At 35.8% G+C, this 20,202-nt stretch overlaps 1 protein-coding gene across 1 annotated transcript in view; it reads left to right on the top strand.

The window, feature by feature from the left end:
• LOC150098324 (medium-chain specific acyl-CoA dehydrogenase, mitochondrial-like) overlaps positions 1-20,202 on the top strand; it is a 254,840-nt gene that overhangs the window by 29,295 nt on the left and 205,343 nt on the right. Inside the window, exons 3-5 of the mRNA XM_090405151.1 lie at positions 5,961-5,968; positions 15,463-15,597; positions 15,704-15,773. Of these exons, the coding sequence (XP_090261277.1) occupies positions 5,961-5,968; positions 15,463-15,597; positions 15,704-15,773 (213 nt within the window). The remainder of the gene's footprint in view (positions 1-5,960; positions 5,969-15,462; positions 15,598-15,703; positions 15,774-20,202) is intronic.

The following is a 20,202-nucleotide window of genomic DNA, read 5'->3' on the forward strand; positions in this document are numbered from 1 at the left end:
CCCTTTGTCCCTTTGCAGTCAGTCACAAAAATGGGAACATTTATTCATTAGTTGAAAAAAATCATATTTTCTGAGGAATGCAAAGAACCCTTATAAGGAACTAAGCTAAAGGTGAGTTAGCTGGTCCCATACGGAGTAGTTTCCAGAAGCTGGGTTTTTATTCCTGCAAAATAGGCAAAACTGCCCAGAGAACACACGCACGCATGCACGCATATATATACACACACACACACACACACAAATTAAGAGGCATAATACTGACTAATAGCTTCAATTGTTTCAGTCATAATTTCAATCAACCAGCCACACTTTCCTGGAAACTCAAGTTTTCATCTCCCACAAAGCAGGCATTCTGGCTTGAGAACCTACACAGTTAATGGATATGCTGTTCTTGCAGCTTTAGTTGTTTCAGTTATAATTTTATTATTATTATTATTATTATTATTATTATTATTATTATTATTATTATTATTATTAATAACAAATTAAAATATGTCTTCATAGAGAAATGTACCAATACCTTGTGTCCTGATAGAACAGTAAAAAAGAAAGATTGGATAACTGACAAAATTCTTTCTCTCATGGATCAATGCAGATCATATAAAAATCACAGTCCAACAAAATATAAAGAGGTTCAAAAAATTATTAAAGGCAAGATCAAAGAAGCAAAAGAAATCTGGATGAATGAAAAATGTAGAGAAGTTGAAATTCTACAAGAAAAGCATGACAGTTTTAATCTACACAAAAAGCTGAAAGAGACCTCAGGTATATTTAAGAATAAACAACTATGTGTCCTTCAAAACAAAAAGGGAGAAATAATATCTGAAAAAGATGACAAAATAAAGAATGGGTGAAATAGGTTGAAGAACTCTTTTCTGATAACAGACAGAGCCCAGAAAATACTTATGAACAGAAGGACGGTCCATGCATTCTAAGATCAGAGGTAGAATGTGCATTGAGCTCAGCTAAAAATGGTTAAGCCTTAGGCCCTGATAGAATACCAGCAGAAATAGTAAAGTTATTAGAAGGTAACAACATTGCTATATTAGTAAAGCTATTTAATAAGGTCTATGATACTGGCATATTCCCACAAGACTGGTTAGAGTCAACCTTCATCATGCTACCTTAAAAAGCAAATGCAAAAACTTGTAATGACTATAGAATGATCAGCCTAATGAGTCATGTTCTCAAAATATTCCTGAAAATAATTCAAAAAAGAATATACAGAAAATGTGAAGACACTATCAGTGATACCCAGTTCGGCTTTAGAAAAGGTTTGGGAACAAGAGAGGCACTTTTCTGCTCTCAAATCTTATTCCAAAAATGTATTGATCAAAACAAGGAAGTATTCATTTGCTTCATTGAATTTTAGAAAGCATTTGATAAAGTCCAACATACTAAACTGATTGCACTATTAAAGAGAATTGGATTAGATGGTAAAGACATCAGGATCATTCAAAACTTATATTGGAACCAAAAGGCATCTGTTCAAGTTGATGACATTATTACAGATCCCATTAACATCAAACGCGGAGTAAGGATGTGTTACTGTTAAAAAGAAGAACCATATTTGAAAATTTTTGAAGCCATATTTCAAAAAATCTTAAAAGGAATAGAGGAAGGGATTAATGTAAATGGTGAAATTATCAGTAACATCTGATATGCTGATGACACAGCTCTCCTAGCTGACAATATTCAGGATCTTCAAAATCTTCTGGAACTAGTGAATGAAGAGAGTGAAAAAATGGGATTAAAAATGAATATCACCAAAACTAAATTCATGGTCATAAGGCAAGAAACCAATTCTTAATTCAGCACTTTCTTTAAATGGGAAACGAATAGAAAGAGTGACAAAGTTTAAATATCTTGGATGCTGGTTAGACGAAGAATGTAATCCAGAAATGGAAATAAAAGTTAGAATTGAAATGGCAAGAAAAAATTTTCTCCTGATGAAATCAACACTGTGTCACCACAACTTAAACTTAGAGCTTAGAGTACACATGGTTAAATGCTATGTATGGTCTATACTGCTGTACGGTGCACAAACTTAGACCTTGAAGACAAATCAATAAAAAAACTTGAAGCCGTTGAGATGTGGTTATACAGACGAATGTTAAAAATCCCATGGACAGCAAAAACGTCCAATCAGAAAGTACTGGAACAAATGGGGAAATCACGTGAACTTTTAGATACCATAAAAAGAAAGAAAACTGCATATCTTGGTCACCTACTTCATAATGAAAAATATAAAATACTTCAATTGCTTATAAAGGGGAAGATAAATGGAAGAAGAGGACAAGGAAGATGAAGAAAATCTTGGCTGGCAGACATCAGACAGTGGACTGGCATGAGCTCTGAGGGACTGTTTAGAGTGGCTGAGGATTGTTCAAAATTTGCCAAGGTGGTTGCCGACCTCCGATAGGAGATGGCACTCAAAGAAGAAGATTATTATTATTATTATTATTATTATTATTATTATTATTATTATTATTATTACCTTAAGACCAGAAGGAGTCAAAGACTCATTTTGGAGGTCCATTTCAAATTTCAAACACATTCAGATTCTCTGCAGACACCACACACTCTCAGCCAAGGCATTTCAATCATTTATGATTGGCATGCAAAAAACTTGCTTCTTGCTCCCTCCTTATTCACACCCTTCTTATACAGTTTCCAGCGATGACCTCTTGTTCTCCCCTGATCTCCCACCAATTTATGAAAAACCTCATCAACATTGATCTTATAATGACTCCTTGCTAACTTTTGCAACTCTGTCATGTCACCCCTCTTCCTACTATCCACTAGACTGTAAATTGCATCTTCTCAACCTTTCCTCAAATTCAACATTCCAGAGATCAGAAACTACTTTAGTTAATTGCCTCTAGACCTTTTCCAACATCTCGTCATCCTTTTGAAAGCCAGGTGAACAAATCTGTTCACAGTACTCCATGTATGGCCTAATCAGAGCCTTATACAATGGAATCAGAATCTCCTTACGTCTACTAGTCTGTTACCTCTGCATTTGCCATAATTTGTTGTGTTGTTCTCACAGTTTTGGCATTGTGACCTCTAAATTTTATATCCTTATCCACCATCAACTCCAAGATCTCTTATTTCCTTCACCTACAGAAATATATCCCAACCAGGCATAAATTTTACATCCCATCTTTGTTTCCCATATTTTAAAACCTTACATTATGCAACATTGAACAGGCATCCCCACTCCCATGATCATTCATTCAATCTATTCAAGTCTTCTTGTAAGGCCACAACATCAGCTCTACTCCTCATAGTTCTTGCCAGTTTAACTGGCTAAACTAAAATTGTCCTATTTAGTTTTTGATTGTATGGCCAAGCATCACGTGTGATCCTCAATTTTTTCATTCTAGATTACAAATCAGACATCAGTTGACTTATTTCGTATTAGTATTACTTCCAGGCTTCCATAAATAGTGAAAAAAACTCATCATGGGAGTTTGAATACTCATTGAGAGGAATTGGAAGGCTGGGATATCATTAGTGCATGGGAAATTGTGAAAGAATATTTCTTAGCAGCAATGGTAAGTTGTATACCATGAGTGAAGAAGAGGACACAATTTGGAGTAAATTGGTGACAAACAATATTAAACAGGAATTACATGCGAAAAAAGAGGCTGTAGAAGAGATATAAGGAGACAGGTGAAGAGAAGATGCATGAAGAATATAAGACACAGGCCAGAAGAGTGTGGTAAGGGAAGCGAAACTGGAATATGAGAGGAGATTGGCCCTAGGATCCAAAGAAAAACCTAGGGAATTTTTTAGCTATGTGGCCAGTAAGAGGAGAAATGACTGTGGAAGAATGATATTGTGGGATAAAAACGAGAATAGAGTGACTGATGCAGATGACATAGTGGAATTGTTCAATGAACATTTTATTGGAGTATTTCATCCTAGAGGAGTCAGTTTTAATGCTAGAGGGATAAGGCTGGTTCGAGGTTTAGAGGTACAGGAGGAGAGTGTGTTTCAGATACTGAGTACTCTGGATGTCAGTAAAGCTTTGGTACTGGATGGTATTTCACCACGAGTTTTGAGAGAATGTGCTAGGGAACTGCTAGTGCCTTTAACCTGGCTTTTCAATGAAAGTCTGGCTTTGGCAAAGATGTTCAGGGAATGGAAGGAAGGTACGATAGTGCCATTGCATAAGGGTGGTAACAGACTGGAAGTGTCTAATTATAGGCCAGTCTGTGTGTCATCAGTAGTTGTTAAGATCTTGGAGAAAGTAGTGAGGGACCGTATACAGCATTGGGCAGATGAGGATAATGTTATCTGTGAGAGTCAACATGGATTTGTGAAAGGGTGCTCTTGTTTTAGCAATATGCTAGCCTTTTATAATAAAGTTACAAGAACATTAGAAGGGAAAGGCATATACTGCAATTTTCTTAGACTTAGCGAAGGCATATGACAGGGTACCACATGATATGCTGATATTTAAGTTGCAGCACATGGGTCTGGATGTCAGATTGGTCAACTGGATTCAGGATTGGCTGTCTGATAGGTATCAGAGAGTTGTATATGGCGGAGCTGTTTCAAGGAGGCAGAGGGTTACAAGTGGAGTCTCACAGGGCTCAGTACTAGGACCTGTATTGTTTAACCTTTATATCAATGACATTGCCAGTGGATATCAGGGGGTATTCAGTTGTTTGCGGATGATGCGAAGCTGGGAAGGATTATTAGTAATGGTGCAGATGTGGTAGCCCTGAAAGAGGATTTGAATAAGCTAGATAGATGGGCAAATGGATGGGGATATCAGTTTAATGGAGCAAAATGTAAGGTCTTGAGGTTTGGGATACATTGATGGGATGCTACATTCTCTATGGGAGGAGTTATACTGGAGGAAGTAGGGGAGAGAAGAGATCTGGGGTTGATGATTGATAGAAACCTGAAATTTAGGGGACATATTGCAAAGGTGGTGAAGGTAACACAGAGGATTGCTGCAATTATGAGAAGGACACTGACCTGCAGAGATAAAAGGGTTATCATTCCATTGTATGTCTCTGATCAGACCACACTTAGACTATTGTTCTCAGATTTGGTCCCCAGGATTTGAAGGGGATAAATTAACTGTGGAAAGGATACAAAACGGATGAAAAAGATGGTTTCAGGACTGTACAAGGATAGTTATGAGGATCGGCTGAGGGAATGTGGACTGCAGAGTTTTAAACTGTTGAGAGATGGTTACAGGGTTGACACTGGGGAGTTCTTTCGCTTGGTTGAACAGCGGGAAGGAGTGATGACAAGAGGCCATCCCTGGAAGTTACGAAAGGAAACTGTGAGCAAGAGGGTGAGGAGTGGTTTCTTTGCGTGGAGGGTGGATGAACTGTAGAATGCATTGCCTGATGGAGTGGTAAGAGCGAGAACGGTCAATGAGTTTAAGGAGTGGTATGATAGACTTTGTGTTTCATAGGGGGGGGTCCTCCCCTCGATGAATCTTGTCATACTTTATGTTCTTAGGAAGGACCTCCCACGATGTCTTTTGACTCCATGGAGGCTTGAATAATAATAATAATAATAATTGATCACAATAACTATCATATCTTGCTTTGAGCACATTCAATGTTGTAGCGCTCACCACCTATTCTGGCAACACACCTCACTCGTCAAGGCTGGTACAGTGGTAAGTACCAAGCATAATTATCAAAATTCTACAAAAACAAACATCATTGTAGTATTTAAACAAAACCACCAAAAAGACTGCATCTACTTGAGAAATCTCCTAGCATCTATACCATTCAGTGCATGTGTAGAGGATTATTAAAAGTTTTTTCAGTTGATTACAAATTAATTATATTGTTTTCTGATCCTTTACTCAAATCCTTTACCTTGAGCAAACAAACATTTTTCAATGCTTGGGTGAAGAATTACAACAAGAATATAATTTCACATTTTAAGAGTCTATAATTTCTTAACTTATTTTTAAATAGGGGAGATGGTGAGTTGGGTCTAGCAGAGTAGTGTTCTTCTACGATCAGTCTTAGGAGGTGTAAGATAATAACAGGTCCGTTTTCTTTACAAAAATCCAATAATTGTTCTGTTTTGTTTCTCTTATTATTATTATTATTAATATCAGGGCCAGCGGAAGTGGCAAGCGGGTGCCACTACGAAGGGAGCGCCATGTTCTGGGAACTGGTTATAAGTTCATTTTTAAGAAACAAAATTTTTATCATTAAAACAAAAAAATTTTTAGAATGATCAGTATTAAAATAAATAAGGCGGGATACACTGAATAAAAATTTTTAAAAAATTGTATATTGCTGTCTGTTTACAATTTTGCAGCTAGAGCAGGCTAAATGCTTGCCTCCAGAATCTAAAGTGAAACGGTGAACGGTTTTTATGTGCAGAAATATACTAACCAGTCATATGGTGCTGTAAAAACTCGATTGTAGCTTAAATATTCCAAAGCACATTACATTCGATTGTTTACTTAGGTTAAGTCCCATGTGACTATTGTAAAAATAAACTTTGTTTGTCTCTGTATAGTTTGTTTTAGATGTTATTATAAATAACACTCTGGAAGTTAACAGTATATACTGCTTTAATAAGAATATGTTAGAGTGTTAAAAACAAAGGCAATGTTTATATCGCCGAAGCTGCATGTAATAGATCTATATGGCAGCATTAGAAAGATTGTTATTAAAATTTGTTTGTATGAGAAAGGCTTGCAGGCTCTAAGTGTAAACATCTGCTAAGTCAGTCAGAAAGATTCAAACAACTTTCCAATGGCCGGCAACTTACAATTAAAAGAAAGTGGAGGAGAACAAAAGGCGTGCCGAACTTGAAACTCAAGATGAAAGAATCATACTGATTCTTTGGGGGTTGCCAAACTTCATGCAAGGTCTCAGAGGAGGTATAATAAAAAGGGACTGAATCAAACAGAAGGGGCTGCATGGATTCAGAGGTTGCTGCAGAAGTAGAGGGGTGCCCGGTTCCAGAGACATCCACAGAGAGACAGGAGAGGCTGCCCGGTTCCAGACACTGTCAAAGAGGAGGCAGCTCATTCCAGACATTGCTAAAGCTACCCAGTCCCAGACGTTGCCGAAGAGAGACAGAGCTGCTTGGTTTTCCAGACATCGTCAGAGAGCATCCCAGATCCAGACGTTGATTGAGAGAGGAGTTTTCCGCTTCCAGAAAGGAGCCTCTCGGTTCGAGACGTCGCTAGAGAGAAACGACTTCTAGGCCACAGACAGGGCTTTCAAATTGACGAAAGGAGAAGTCCCAAATGCCGTAGAAGAGAAAAGTTTCCAGTCCAGAGGGATCCTGATTGACAGTTGACAACAGTTTCATTTTTCTTGGAGGTGGCGTTTTCAGTTTCTCAGAGGCGGCAATTCAAGCAACTTGAGACGGCAGTCATCCAGGCATTTTCGGCGAGCCCAAGTAGAGGAGAAAGGGCGAGGCAAATTTCCCGAAGTACCTTCTCTCATAAGTTTTTCTTTTCGCCGTGGGAGAATAACATTTTTCCGGAACTGTATGAGTCCCGCTATATTCCCAATTGATATGGCCGAAGCCAAAATTCCAGATGAAGATCTGAGATGAAAAATTGCCATAGAACTTTTAGTGAAAGACTTTTGACTAATTGTGAGATACAGAGCCTTTGTAAGTTCAAAAAACGTTTATATAATTCCTCTTATAGTTGTATTAGAAAGACTTTTAAGATATATGTTTAATGTTTAATAAGGTTAAGAAGTCCTTAAGAGAATCAATTGGCATGTTAGAAGTTGATATCAAATTTGTAAAGATAACTTAACAGAGAGATTTAGGTAACCTCTTTGCGAGTAAGCTTGGAGTTTAATAAATAAAATTTGTAAACTGAGAGTAGATAACGTTTTGTGTTAAAGAAAGTATTTTAAAGTTGAAGAAAAAAGGTTCTAAATTTTTCTAAAGAGTTTTTATAGAAGGATAGAGAAAGCAATCTCCCTAATGTTTAAATTCGTGTACATTTCATAGTAATTTAAATAAATGTTATTTGACTTTCTTGTAAACATAGCACGTAATAATATAAACGAGAGAGATTCTGAGAGAGAGAAAGCATGCACATTAGAATAACAGAGAATAAAGTATAAAATAAAGAAAAAAGACATCACAAGTAATTAATAGAAATTACAAGTATACAAAGTTAAAATAATAATAAAATTTTACAATGTCGCAGTAATTACAGGATAGCAACAGTAGATTTATAATAGTATGCATCTCAATAGGCTACTGGCCGTAGCGCAGTGCAGACTATTGTTTCGTTTCTGTGTCGTGTTGTGTAATAATTTCTTCTGGGTATAAAATAGAAATGGAATCAAAAATTAAAAAAAGTTATCTGGTGCACAAAATCATAAGCGTCATGCTGCGAAAGAAGCAGATATTAAGAAACAAACTGGGGCCCTTAATAAATTTGTTAAAATATTAAAATATTCTGATGCAGATTGTAACCAACTCGATACATCAGAAATCAGAGTTGACGAACCATGCACATCATCCAGTTTGAATGAAAGTACTATTACAACTGTTGAACAAGATAACAAGATGCAGGATTTAAGTGAAAAACATTTAGGAGAAGATTTAGTTGTAGTTGACCACGAAACTAACACATTGTTCGTCTCTGTAAATTTAGAAGATCCAGGTGAATGGGGAAATATTGATGAAAAATTACGAGTTGTTTTAATTGAAATGGGGCCTGTTCGAAATAAAAATATAATATATCCCAGAGATACATATGGCCGTAAATTTGGCGACACGTATTATAATAGAAAAATGGAAAGCGGGGAGCTCGTGCCAAGAACATGGCTCATTTATTCCGTAACTTTAAATTCTGTTTTTTGCTTTTTTGTTGCAAACTTTTTGCACCTACCGAATCAAGTAGTCTTGTAGAAGGTTATAATGATTGGAGAAATGTAAGTACAACTTTGCATAGATATGAGACTAGTTTAGCTCACATGAAAAATTTCTTAAAATGGAAGGAACATGATTAAAATTTAAAAAACAAAACTACTATTGATTACCAGACTCAAAGCATGTATGAAATGGAAAAGAAACAACGGTTGAGTGTTTTAGAATGCTTGATTGAAATTATAAAATTCCTTGGTAGCCAAAATTTAGCTTTTCGCGGATCATCTGATAAATTATATGAAAGGAATAACAGCAATTTTTTAAAATTAGTCGAACTGTTTGCAAAGTCTGATCTCGTTATGCAAAATCATGTTGAAAGGGCCCTACAAGGAAACAACAGAGTACACTATTTGAGTAAAGATAGTCAAAATGAAATATTGGAAACTTTAAGTAATGCAATCAGGGATACAATTTTATTATCAATTCGAAAATCTAAATATTATCCCATAATTTTAGACTGCACACCTGATGCAAGTAAAACAGAACAAATGGCCATTATTATTCACTTTGTTTCCTGTGACAATGGAATTGTCAAAGGTCAAATCAAGATCAGGGAAGACTTTTTAGGTTTTGCAGATGTATCATATTCCACAGGACGTGGTTTATGTGCAACAATAGTGGAACAACTGGAAAAATGGAATATTCTCAAGGTCAAGGGTATGACAATGGGGCAAATATGAAAGGGGAAAAATATGGACTCCAAAATTTGCTTTTGAACAAAAATCCTCGAGCTTTTTACGTGCCATGTGCTGCTTATACTCTAAATTTAATCATTAATGATGCAGCCAAAGTGAATGCAGATACAATTAATTTCTTTGCAATTATTCAAGAAATATATAGTTTCTTTTCATTCTCTTACAAACATTGGGCAATCCTTTTAAAGTTCATAAAAAATTTATCACGTTCACTGCCAACTACAAGTATACTCATAGTTCGTATATGAGCTTCTCAAGACAACTATGAGTATACTCGTATGTCGATTTACCGACCTCCTACGCCAAACACGAGTTAACCCTTAGTATAATTACCTTAATTTGGTCCCTTGGATTCTGAATAAAGCAGAGAGCATGTCTGGGGGCTTGGTAGAAGGGAAATAATTTCAACTAAAATATAGTATATTATATATGTGCCTCAGAAGCCAACTACGAATATACTCGTAGGTCGATTACCAACCTCCTATGCCAAGTGCGGGCTAATCCGTAGTATAACACGTAATTTGTAAATCAATTTAAAACTGATAAAATCAATAAAAATAATAAATTGAAATCAATAACATAAAACCAATTTATTCAAATTACAAATGATACACTTTAAAACAATTTTCCATGCACAATGTTGGTTTTTCCTGGCAAACAGGACAATAATAACGTTTTTATCGTCGTTGTTTGTTTCGTGTACATACTCGGCATGGCTTTGTCGGTGAATATTTTTTTCTGTAGGTGGTAAAATTTCCAAATAATGAAGATCCCAAATCCTGCTGATATTCTGTGATGCTGTAAGCTCATCCATTCCAACAAAAACTGAGATAAATTGATCTCTAAATTTTAATGCAGTCATTGCATTTCCAGTAATTATATTATATAATTTATGCACATTTTGAATGTATATATCAAAAATGTGTATTGCCAATTTTTTTGGCAATCTAATTGTCTTTCTTAAGGGGGAATAGTAAGAAAGCATTTGATCAGAAAGATCGATGCCTGACATACCCAAATCCCTAACGATATTTGGTTTGAATTGAATTTTACCATTCTGATATTTTGTTTTAACCATTTCAAATTTGTGCATATTTGAAATGGAAAGAACTTCCCTCTTATTCCTTCCATTTGCGATGAAGAATTCATTAAATTCATCATCGCTCATATTAGCATAAGCTTCTAATTGTTTATCAGTAAGTTTTTTTTTCTTGTCATGGAGAAACTGAAGGTTTTTATAGACTAGATGCAATAAACACATTCATCAGCGCATGTAATATATGGGTGGGGTGATACGAGATTTCTCGTAGTTGGCATATGAAACAAAATTCTGTCTGATACGCCGGCTACGAGATTACTTGTGGTGACCTTGAAGATGCGAACGCGCTTGGCATGCAGGAACAAACTATGCCTGAGGAGCATGGCAGCGAACATGTTAACATTGAAACAGCCATCAGAAACGTGATGGGAAAGTAAATTAATGCAATCCGCCCTCTACGATATCAGTTAGGAGAAATTTACGATGCACTTTTTGAAATTTTAAATAATGAAAATTTTAATAAAGAAACTCAGCATGAAGCACAAACATCATGTGCTATAAAATAAAGGACTACAAATTTATTTGTTCTCTTATAATTTGGCATGATTTACTTAACAGAATCAAGCCTGTGAGTAAAATGCTTCAAGACAAAAATATGAACATTACACTTGCTTTAGAATCTATTGAAAACTTAAAAATATTCCTACAAGAGTATCGATCAGATACAAATTTTAAAGAAGTTCCAAAAACGGCAAAAGAACTGAGTGAAGAGGTGGATGGAGAACAAGAATTTAAAACTGGTATAGAAGTTTGATGAAGAAAGAAGACACAACAATTTGACTATGAGCATCATGAGAAACGCCACAATCGCCAAAAGATAAATTTAGAGTGAATGTGTTTTATACATTTCTAGACATTGCAATGTGTTCATTAATAGAACGTTTTGAACAACTAAAAACATATTATGATAATTTCAATTTATTGTATAGATTACTACAAATTAATAACGGAAGATTTACGAAAGAATTTGTGACGATTTAGAGATTCTCTTGATGGACGGCGACAATAAAGACATAAATCCAATAGAACTATATGACGAGTTATGTGCTTTCCGGGATATTTTTCGGAAGGATAATTTAAATATTCAAAACCCTTTCGATATTCTTAATTTTATTGTGTCCAATAATTTATCTTTCCTTAACTTTTCAATTGCTTTAAGAATACTATTAACCTTACCTGTTAGTGTAGGGAGCGGTGAACGTTCCTTTTCCAAGTTGAAAATTGATTAAAACCTACTTAAGAACAAGTATATCATAAAAAAGGCTTGTTAGTTTGGCGCTATATGTGTGGAATTAGACGTTATTATTTCTAATTTTGTAAATATGAAATCAAAAACCCTAAAATTTAAATAAAAAAATTTCAAGTATGTTTATGTAATTTAATCTATTTTCTGTTATTCTGTAAAGATGTTATTTTTTGAATACTTATATTAAATGTTCTAATTATTTCTGAATTCTTTTCTTATTTTCTCATCTATCTTGAGTTTCTTTTATTTTCCTAAAAGATAGTTCCACTTATATAAAAATTATTAAAAAATGTTTACAAGTTACTAAGAATTTAGTAAAATGCAAGAATTTTTTAAACTTTAGTTCAAATAAATTTTAACTTTAATTAAAATTCATTTTAATTTTGTTAGCGATTCGGGTCGGTGAGAAGGCTATAATCCCTGTATAATTCAACGATTCAACGATTATATTCAACGATTAAAGTGAAGTGGCTTTATCAAAATTTGCTTTAACTTTTGAGAATAATTTTGAGAATTTTTTGAATATTCGGGTTTTTAATGATTATCCTGCCTAGTCAACACCCCTGGTTCGTTACATTTAGTGAACCAACATGTGGCCGTTCTTTCAAAATTTATTTAAGAAATTTCAAATAATTTAAATTTTTATTATTGTAAAAGAACCACACATGCCTGGATCGTTACAGGGTGCTTAGATAAACATTGCATGCGGGCGGCAAAGACCCTAGTGCCGGCTCTGATTAATGTTATTATTATCTGACCTCCATGGAGTCAGAGACTCGTTATGGGAGGTTCACACTATTGCACACAATGCTCATCCAACCCTGTATTAAACTGATTCAATGTGTCTACATTCACAGCATACTCAGGCAATACATTCCACTCACCAACCACTCTTCATGCAAAGAACGTATTTCTCTCTCCTCTGCTCACACCCTCCTTATACAGTTTCCAGAAATATCCTTTTTTTCTAACAAAAGGATATTCTATGGATATTCTCCAATTCTAGGAAAAATATCTTCCATGTAAACTTGATAACATCATCTGACTAGCTTATATGTTTCAGTCATATCCCCCCTCCCCTTCCTCCTCTTCGTGAGGCTTTGTCCTTTGTCCTGATCCAGTGGCATCATAACCTCTCTATCTCTGCATGTCAGGGTCCTCTGCATCATTGCCATTATCCAATGTGACATCTTCACAACTTGTGTGTTAGATCTTGAATGAGGACTCTTTCAAGAAATGAATCATTCATTCAAGATTTAACTAAAACAGAATACTAAGTAAGAAAATACTTGTACTATTGGCAAAATAAGCATATTATATGAGAGAACATGTCACATTTTCCTTAGAAAATGAAAATTAGAAAAAAATTGCATGTCTAAACATAAATATATTGTTTATTGCTTTCATGTTAAATTGTAATTTTATTAAATCGGTATTCACCTATTTCTGATGTAATACTGCCACGGTCCATTATGGTAATTTCTAAATCACAAAGTTCTTCTAATTTTTCTACATTGTGCCAAATTTCAAAGGAGTGGAAGATTTTACTGCTCTTAGAGAAGGTGATAAGACTAAGGCTTCAAATTATAAGGCAATCTGTTGTGGATAGATTAATGAGAACCAAGATCCAGCAGAATTGACTTGACAACAATGGCATTCATCTTTGATGGACAGCATGGGTTTGCTAAATGAAGATCATGTTTTAGAAATATGGAGTGAGAAGCAGGTTTTTTGCATAGAGAGTGGTGAATTGATTGAAATGCACTGTGTAAAAGTTTAATGACTACCGAGAACGAGAACGTGAACATTAAGATATGGCATAATGAGCTGTATATGTGACAAGGATGAGTCTTTGATCCATGGTGTTCTGAAAATAATAATAAACCTTGATGCCCGAATAAGAGTTAGTAAACTGAATTTAATGTATACAAGTAATGCAGTAAATTGCCATATGTTTTCAAGAATTGATTATTAACCAAATAAATAGCTGTTGTAAGAAATTAGATATGGAATAAAATGTTCTGAGAATGCACTTTATATATTCCTTTCTGTTTAAGAAGTAAGATGGAAAACATTTGTCTGCATTCTTGTTGAAGGAACATATAGAACAAGCAAAACATATCAGCTGTTGAGGCATAAGTTTTTTTAAGAAAGAGGGCAAATTGGATAAGGAAATAAGTCCTAGAATAAAGCAATATTTGAATAGTAGGAAACTAGTTGACTATATTGGAATGAGCATTTAGTCAGAATTAGTAGTAAAAAAAAAAATTAGTCAATTTCTAGATCTGAGAATTAGGTTGAAATAAAACATGATACCATTAATGTGATAGTTCTGAAGAAAATTATAACCTCTGTAGCATAGTCAGAAGCAATAGCTCTTTTTTGTCAGAAAGGCCTGGATTGAAATCCTTTGGAACTCAGGATGTTTTTTTATGTTAATTCTACACAATAAACTTGCAGAATATAGAGTGTATTGGTGCTGTATGTAGTCAAGAGTTAAAGGAAAATAACCTACTGATAATTTTCTTCAATTTTTCGATATGTAGTTGTTAGAAATATTTCTTTCAGATGGTTGTTTTTGAAAATAAAGGCAATTTTTAATGGAAGAGGAGACGCATGCTCATATGGAGAGGTGTTCAGCTGACTGGATTTTATGGTAATCTTAAATACAAATACAGACTCTATTATTATTATTGTTATTATTATTATTATCCCAAGATCCAGTGGAGTCAAAGACTCATCTAGGTAGTCCCTTTGTCATTCACACAGCTCATCATACCTTGCTTTAAACACATTCAAATTCTCTGCAGGCACCACACTCTCAAGCAAGGCATTCCAATCATTCACAACTCTGCATGCATAAAACCTGCTTCTCATTCCCTTGTTCACACCCTCCTTATACCTCCTTGCTCCCAAGTCATCCCCTTCCCTTTTTGTCTACACATGCATTCACATCCTTTTGGAGTATCAACCTTTCTTATGCTGTGTTCCCCTGTCCACCCAGAGCCTCCCAGTTTCCCTGTTTGTCTTGCACACTTGATCTCTCATTCTGTATACTTATGCTATCCACTTCATTCTTAACTACCACTTCAGTCTCAACTTCTTACTCTTTCACATCGCTTATCGGTCTTCTGTGTGTCAATTGTTGTTTTAGATATGTTGTTATCATGCACTTGACACAAAATGAACCTTTCAAATGTTAGTATAGCAGTCAGAGGAGTTTTATCTATTTTCGATGACATCCAGCATTGAAAACAGCCTTCAAATAAGTGAAACCTTATTAAAAGGCCAATATACAATATCTTAGGTGGAGTCAGTCTTTTAAATAGCGATATCCCAAAGTAGTTGATACCAAAGATTGTGTCCTCTTGATTACTTTTAAAAGGCAGGAAATTCAAAAATTGTTTGGATAGGTGGCTATAAGATGCAATAGAAATTCATTATCCTTCCTTTAATTTTAATTTTTTAAAATATTAACATTTTTAAACTATTATGCACTGATACATTTTTAGGACTTATGTTATTTAATATTATATGTTTCTTCAATAGAACTTACACCTGAACAGAAGGAATATCAGCAATTGGTAAGAAAGTTTTCTCGAGAAGAAATAATACCAAAAGCTGCAGAATATGATAAAACTGGAGAGGTAATTTCTTCTTTAACTTAATCCTTAACTTTTTTAACTTAATTTAAAATTGGGCAGTATTATAAATCATTTGTATTTCATATCATACAATATTTTATTTTTGCAGTATCCATGGGAGATTATTAAAAAAGCATGGAGTCTTGGAATAGTGAATGTTGGTATCCCTCAGAAATATGGTAACTATTCTGTTATATTTACATATAGTGATCAGTTAATGTTAAAATAAATTTTTAAAGTTAGTTTTGAATTTCCATTTTATTAAAAGTCTCAAATGCTGTTAAATCTGAACATCTTTTCATTTCCTTTCAGAAACTTGTACATTTTTTTTTCAATAAACATGAATCTAAAATATTCTTCATTCTTTAGTATATGAAGAAACATTAAAACAGCGAATAGTATATTTATAATTGTTCCACACTATGCAAATAAAATATAGCGTAAACATAATGTAGCATAGATTCAAAATATAATATTAACATACAAGATTATGGTGCTCAATCATGATTGTCATGATTCCCAGTAATTTCTTTTTGCTATAAGTATAAGGAACTTATTAAGTAAAATTATTTTGCTGCTATAAAATAATATGAGCACATGAAAGTGACTTCATTTCTATACTAAGTAAGCGATTGCTACTAAAGTTACTCTATCTATATGCCATGATAAAAAAAAAAAAAAACATGCTATATATATTGCCTTTTATGATAGCAACATTTGAGAGTTCAACTGTAGGACAATTTAGTTGCTTGTTGTTGGAATCTCTTTAACTACTGAACCAAACTAAACTCCAAGCTGGGAAGAGATCTTCTTCTTCTTCTTCTTCTGCAGCTTTTCCCACTTAAGTAGAGTCGCTGTTTGTGGTGAGCCTCCTCCACAACTTCCTGTCTTGGGCTGTAGCCACATCCAAATTTTTCATCCTCAAGTTCTCCTCCACCATCTCCCTCCATCTCTTCTTTGGCCGTCTGCACATCCATCTGCATGACCTTTCTTCCCACATACTCTTCCTCCCTCCTCATCACATGACCAAACCATCTCAACCTTGCCTTTTATATCTTTGCTCCTAAGTTCGTAACTTTCACCATTCCCCTTACATAGTTATTTCTCAGTTTCCAAAGCATACGCCATAGCTGGTCTCACTACTGTCCTGTAAATTTTGTCTTTTAGATTGATTGACATCCTCTTATCACATAGCACTCCAGCCATCTCTCTCTCTCCAGTTCTTCCATCCTGCTTGTATCCTGCATCCCACTTCCTTCTCAGCCTCACCATCCTCTTTCATTATTGAACCTAAGTATCTTAAATCACTGACCTTCCTGAAGACATTTCCTTCGAGCTCCAGATCTGTCTCCTGGCTGCCATCCACTTTGCAACACATATACTCGGTCTTACTTCTGCTCAATCTCATACCTCTCTCTTCCAGTACTTTCCTCCAACTTTCCAGTTTGACTGCCACTTCTTCTCTTTATTCTGCACACACACAATGTCATCTGCATACAACATAGTCCAAGGCGCGTCTTCTTTCACTTCCTCCGTCACCACCTCCATCACAATATTAAACAGGAACGGACTTAATGCAGACTATTGATGCAAGCCAACTGTCACTGGAAAACTTTCTATCACTCCCAGGCAGGTTCGAACACTTGTCTTCACATTTCTGTACATCTCCTGCACCAACCTGACATATTTCTCTGGTACCTTCTTCTCCCTCAGACACCTCCAGACTTCTTGCCTTGGCACTCTATCATATGCTTTCTCCAGATCAATAAATACCAGATGTAGCTCCCTTTGTTTCTCTCGATATTTTTCCATCATCTGCCGTAACCCAAAGATAGCATCTGTTGTTGATCTACCAGGCATGAAGCTAAATTGTTCCTTTGCAATCTCCACCTCCTTCCTCAATCTACCATCAAGAACCCTTTCTAGGATTTTCATTGTGTGTGACATCAACTTTATTCCTCTTTAATTCTTACAGTCTTGTGCATCCCCTTTACCCTTTGTAGATGGGTACAAGAGTACTTTTCGTCCATTCCTCGGGTATTTTTGTGTACCGAACGTACCAACTAATAAACGGCGAAAGTCTGATACAAAAAATAAGAGAATGTTCGTAAACATAAACAAAATGAAGGAGTGAGCGCTGTACGGAGATTTGTTATTAAGAGGTGTGATAGTTGAGAGTTTGACGAAATTGTACAAACCGGGTGCGAACATAAAGGAAGTCAGCGAGTCTATTAGAGCGCATAAACAGAGGGTGAAAGAAATGATAGTCGTGGCAGGAACAAATGATTTGAAAGAAGACAAAATGGAAATGATAGAGGATGTAAGGGAATTACTTGAGGTAGCAAAAGAGAAGAGTGAGAGAGTTAGGATGGTGAGTATTTTGCCGCAGTATGACAGTGAAGTGTTTAGAAGGAGGACCATAATTGCCAATGACTTTATGCGCGGGTTATGCATGGAGAGTGGTGAGGAATTTGTGGAGTGAGTTCGATGGGCGAAAGGATTTATAAAAGATGGATGGTTTACATTTAAACAGAGGCGTGAAAAAGTGTTGATGAATGAAGTGGAACTGGATGTACAGACCTCGGAAACTAGATTTATTAAGGGGGAGAAGTGATATGCAGACTTTAGGGAGGCAGTTGAGTGTATGAATGAGTATAATATGGCTTAGCGAGTACGAAGGACAACAAATCAGAATGGGATAGTTAGTATAAGGCATCAAAGTAGGGATGGGACTAACGGCTTCTGCAATTCATGTACACTAATGCCAGGAGTATTAGGAACAAGAAGAAAGAGTTTTTGGCCTTGGTTGGCACTTCCAGGCCCCAGGTTGTTGGTATTAGTGAAACATGGCTGACAGAAGATGATAAAGCTAATGGGATTGAATGTGACGGGTATAGCGTGTTCAGGAGTGACAGGGAGAATAAAAAGGGGAGAGGAGTGTTATTGATGATAGCTGATGAGTTGCAGCCAAGGAGTATAGAAATTGAACTGCAGGATAGAGAAAAGAGCACATTTCAGGCTATTTGGTGTGAGATAGAGGATAGCAGAATAAAATATACAATTGGGTGCTGCTATAGACCAGATAATGGAATAGATGGTATGGATAGTATACATAGGCAAATAGAAGAAATGAGTGGAAGAAGGGTAATTATTATGGGGGTTTTCAATTATGATAACATTGACTTAAGGTAGGAGAGGGCACATGGGAGGAAGGAATTGGATTTTATGCGGTTATTAAGGGACAATCATCTGACAGCATGTAATGGGAAATACTAGGGGTCAGAGAGCTTGACCTAGTAATCGCATCCGAGAATGTGGTGTAATGAACATGACCATGTTGCCACCAATTTGTGAGAGTGATCATAAGGTCATGACTTGGGAGGTGGCTAAAGGAGTGGAATTTACAATTAAGACAGGGTACATGTGGTTGTGTTTGCAGGAGGCAATGGTTGAATGTATACCAAGAGTTCGAATAATAAATCAAGTAGGGGTTAAATGGATGAAAAACACCATTAAGCTTGAGCTGCAAAAAAAGAAACAATTGTGGAGAGAATTTAAGGAGAAAGGTGACCAGCAGGTGCAGGAACAGTATGAAACTCAGGCCAGAAAGGTAACAAGGGTGGTAAGAAAAGCAAAAGCGGATTATGAAAGAATTGGCCATGCAGGCCAAAGAGAATCTCAAAGAGTTTTTTGGTTTATGACCAAACTGCTTATGATAAGTGATGACTTATGTCCTCTAAGAGTGGAGGCTTTAGAAGGAAGTGAGACAAATGATTTTGAGAGCATATGGTGTGAGGTAGAGGTAGGCAAGACAGGATATTTAGTGGGATGTTGCTACAGACCCAGGAGCACAGAGGATGGGGACCAGGAGATGTTTAGACAGCTAAGTTTGGCAAGTGCAAGAAGAATGATTGTTATGGGAGATTTTAACTATAGTAGTATAAATTGGAGACTGGAAGATGCATGTGGCAATAGGGGAATGGCATTTCTAGAATTCATGAGGGACCAATAGCTTAGGCAACATGTAACAGAGGGAACAAGAGGTTCAAGAGTTTTGGATTTGGTTATAGCATCAGAAGAATTGATAATAACTGAGTTGACATCTCTCCCACCAGTTGGAGAGAGTGACCATATGGTTTTGACTTGGAAAATGAACAGACATTCAGGAGTCTCAAAGAGACGGGAACGTATGTACAATTATAATGCAGGTGATTAGAATAGTCCTAGACGTTAACTTTGGAAAGTTTCATGGAGGGAAGAATTGGAAGGCCGGGATATCATTAGTGCATGGGAAATTGTAAAAGAATATTTGTTAGCAGCAATGGTAAGTTGTATACCACGAGTGAAGAAGAGGACACAATTTGGAGTAAAGTGGATGACAAACAATAATAAACAGGAATTGCATGCGAAAAAAGAGGCTATAGAAGAGATATAAGGAGACAGGTGAAGAGAAGATGCATGAAGAATATAAGACACAGGCCAGAAGAGTGTGGTAAGGGAAGCGAAACTGGAATATGAGAGGAGATTGGCCCTAAGATCCAAAGAAAATCCTCGGGAATTTTTTAGCTATGTGGCCAGTAGGAGGAGAAATGACTGTGGAAAAATGAT

Source organism: Typopeltis vanoorti, chromosome 15, assembly GCF_054136105.1.
Source record: "Typopeltis vanoorti isolate ZY-2024b chromosome 15, IOZ_Tvanoo_1.0, whole genome shotgun sequence".
Classification (NCBI taxonomy): domain Eukaryota; kingdom Metazoa; phylum Arthropoda; class Arachnida; order Uropygi; family Thelyphonidae; genus Typopeltis; species Typopeltis vanoorti.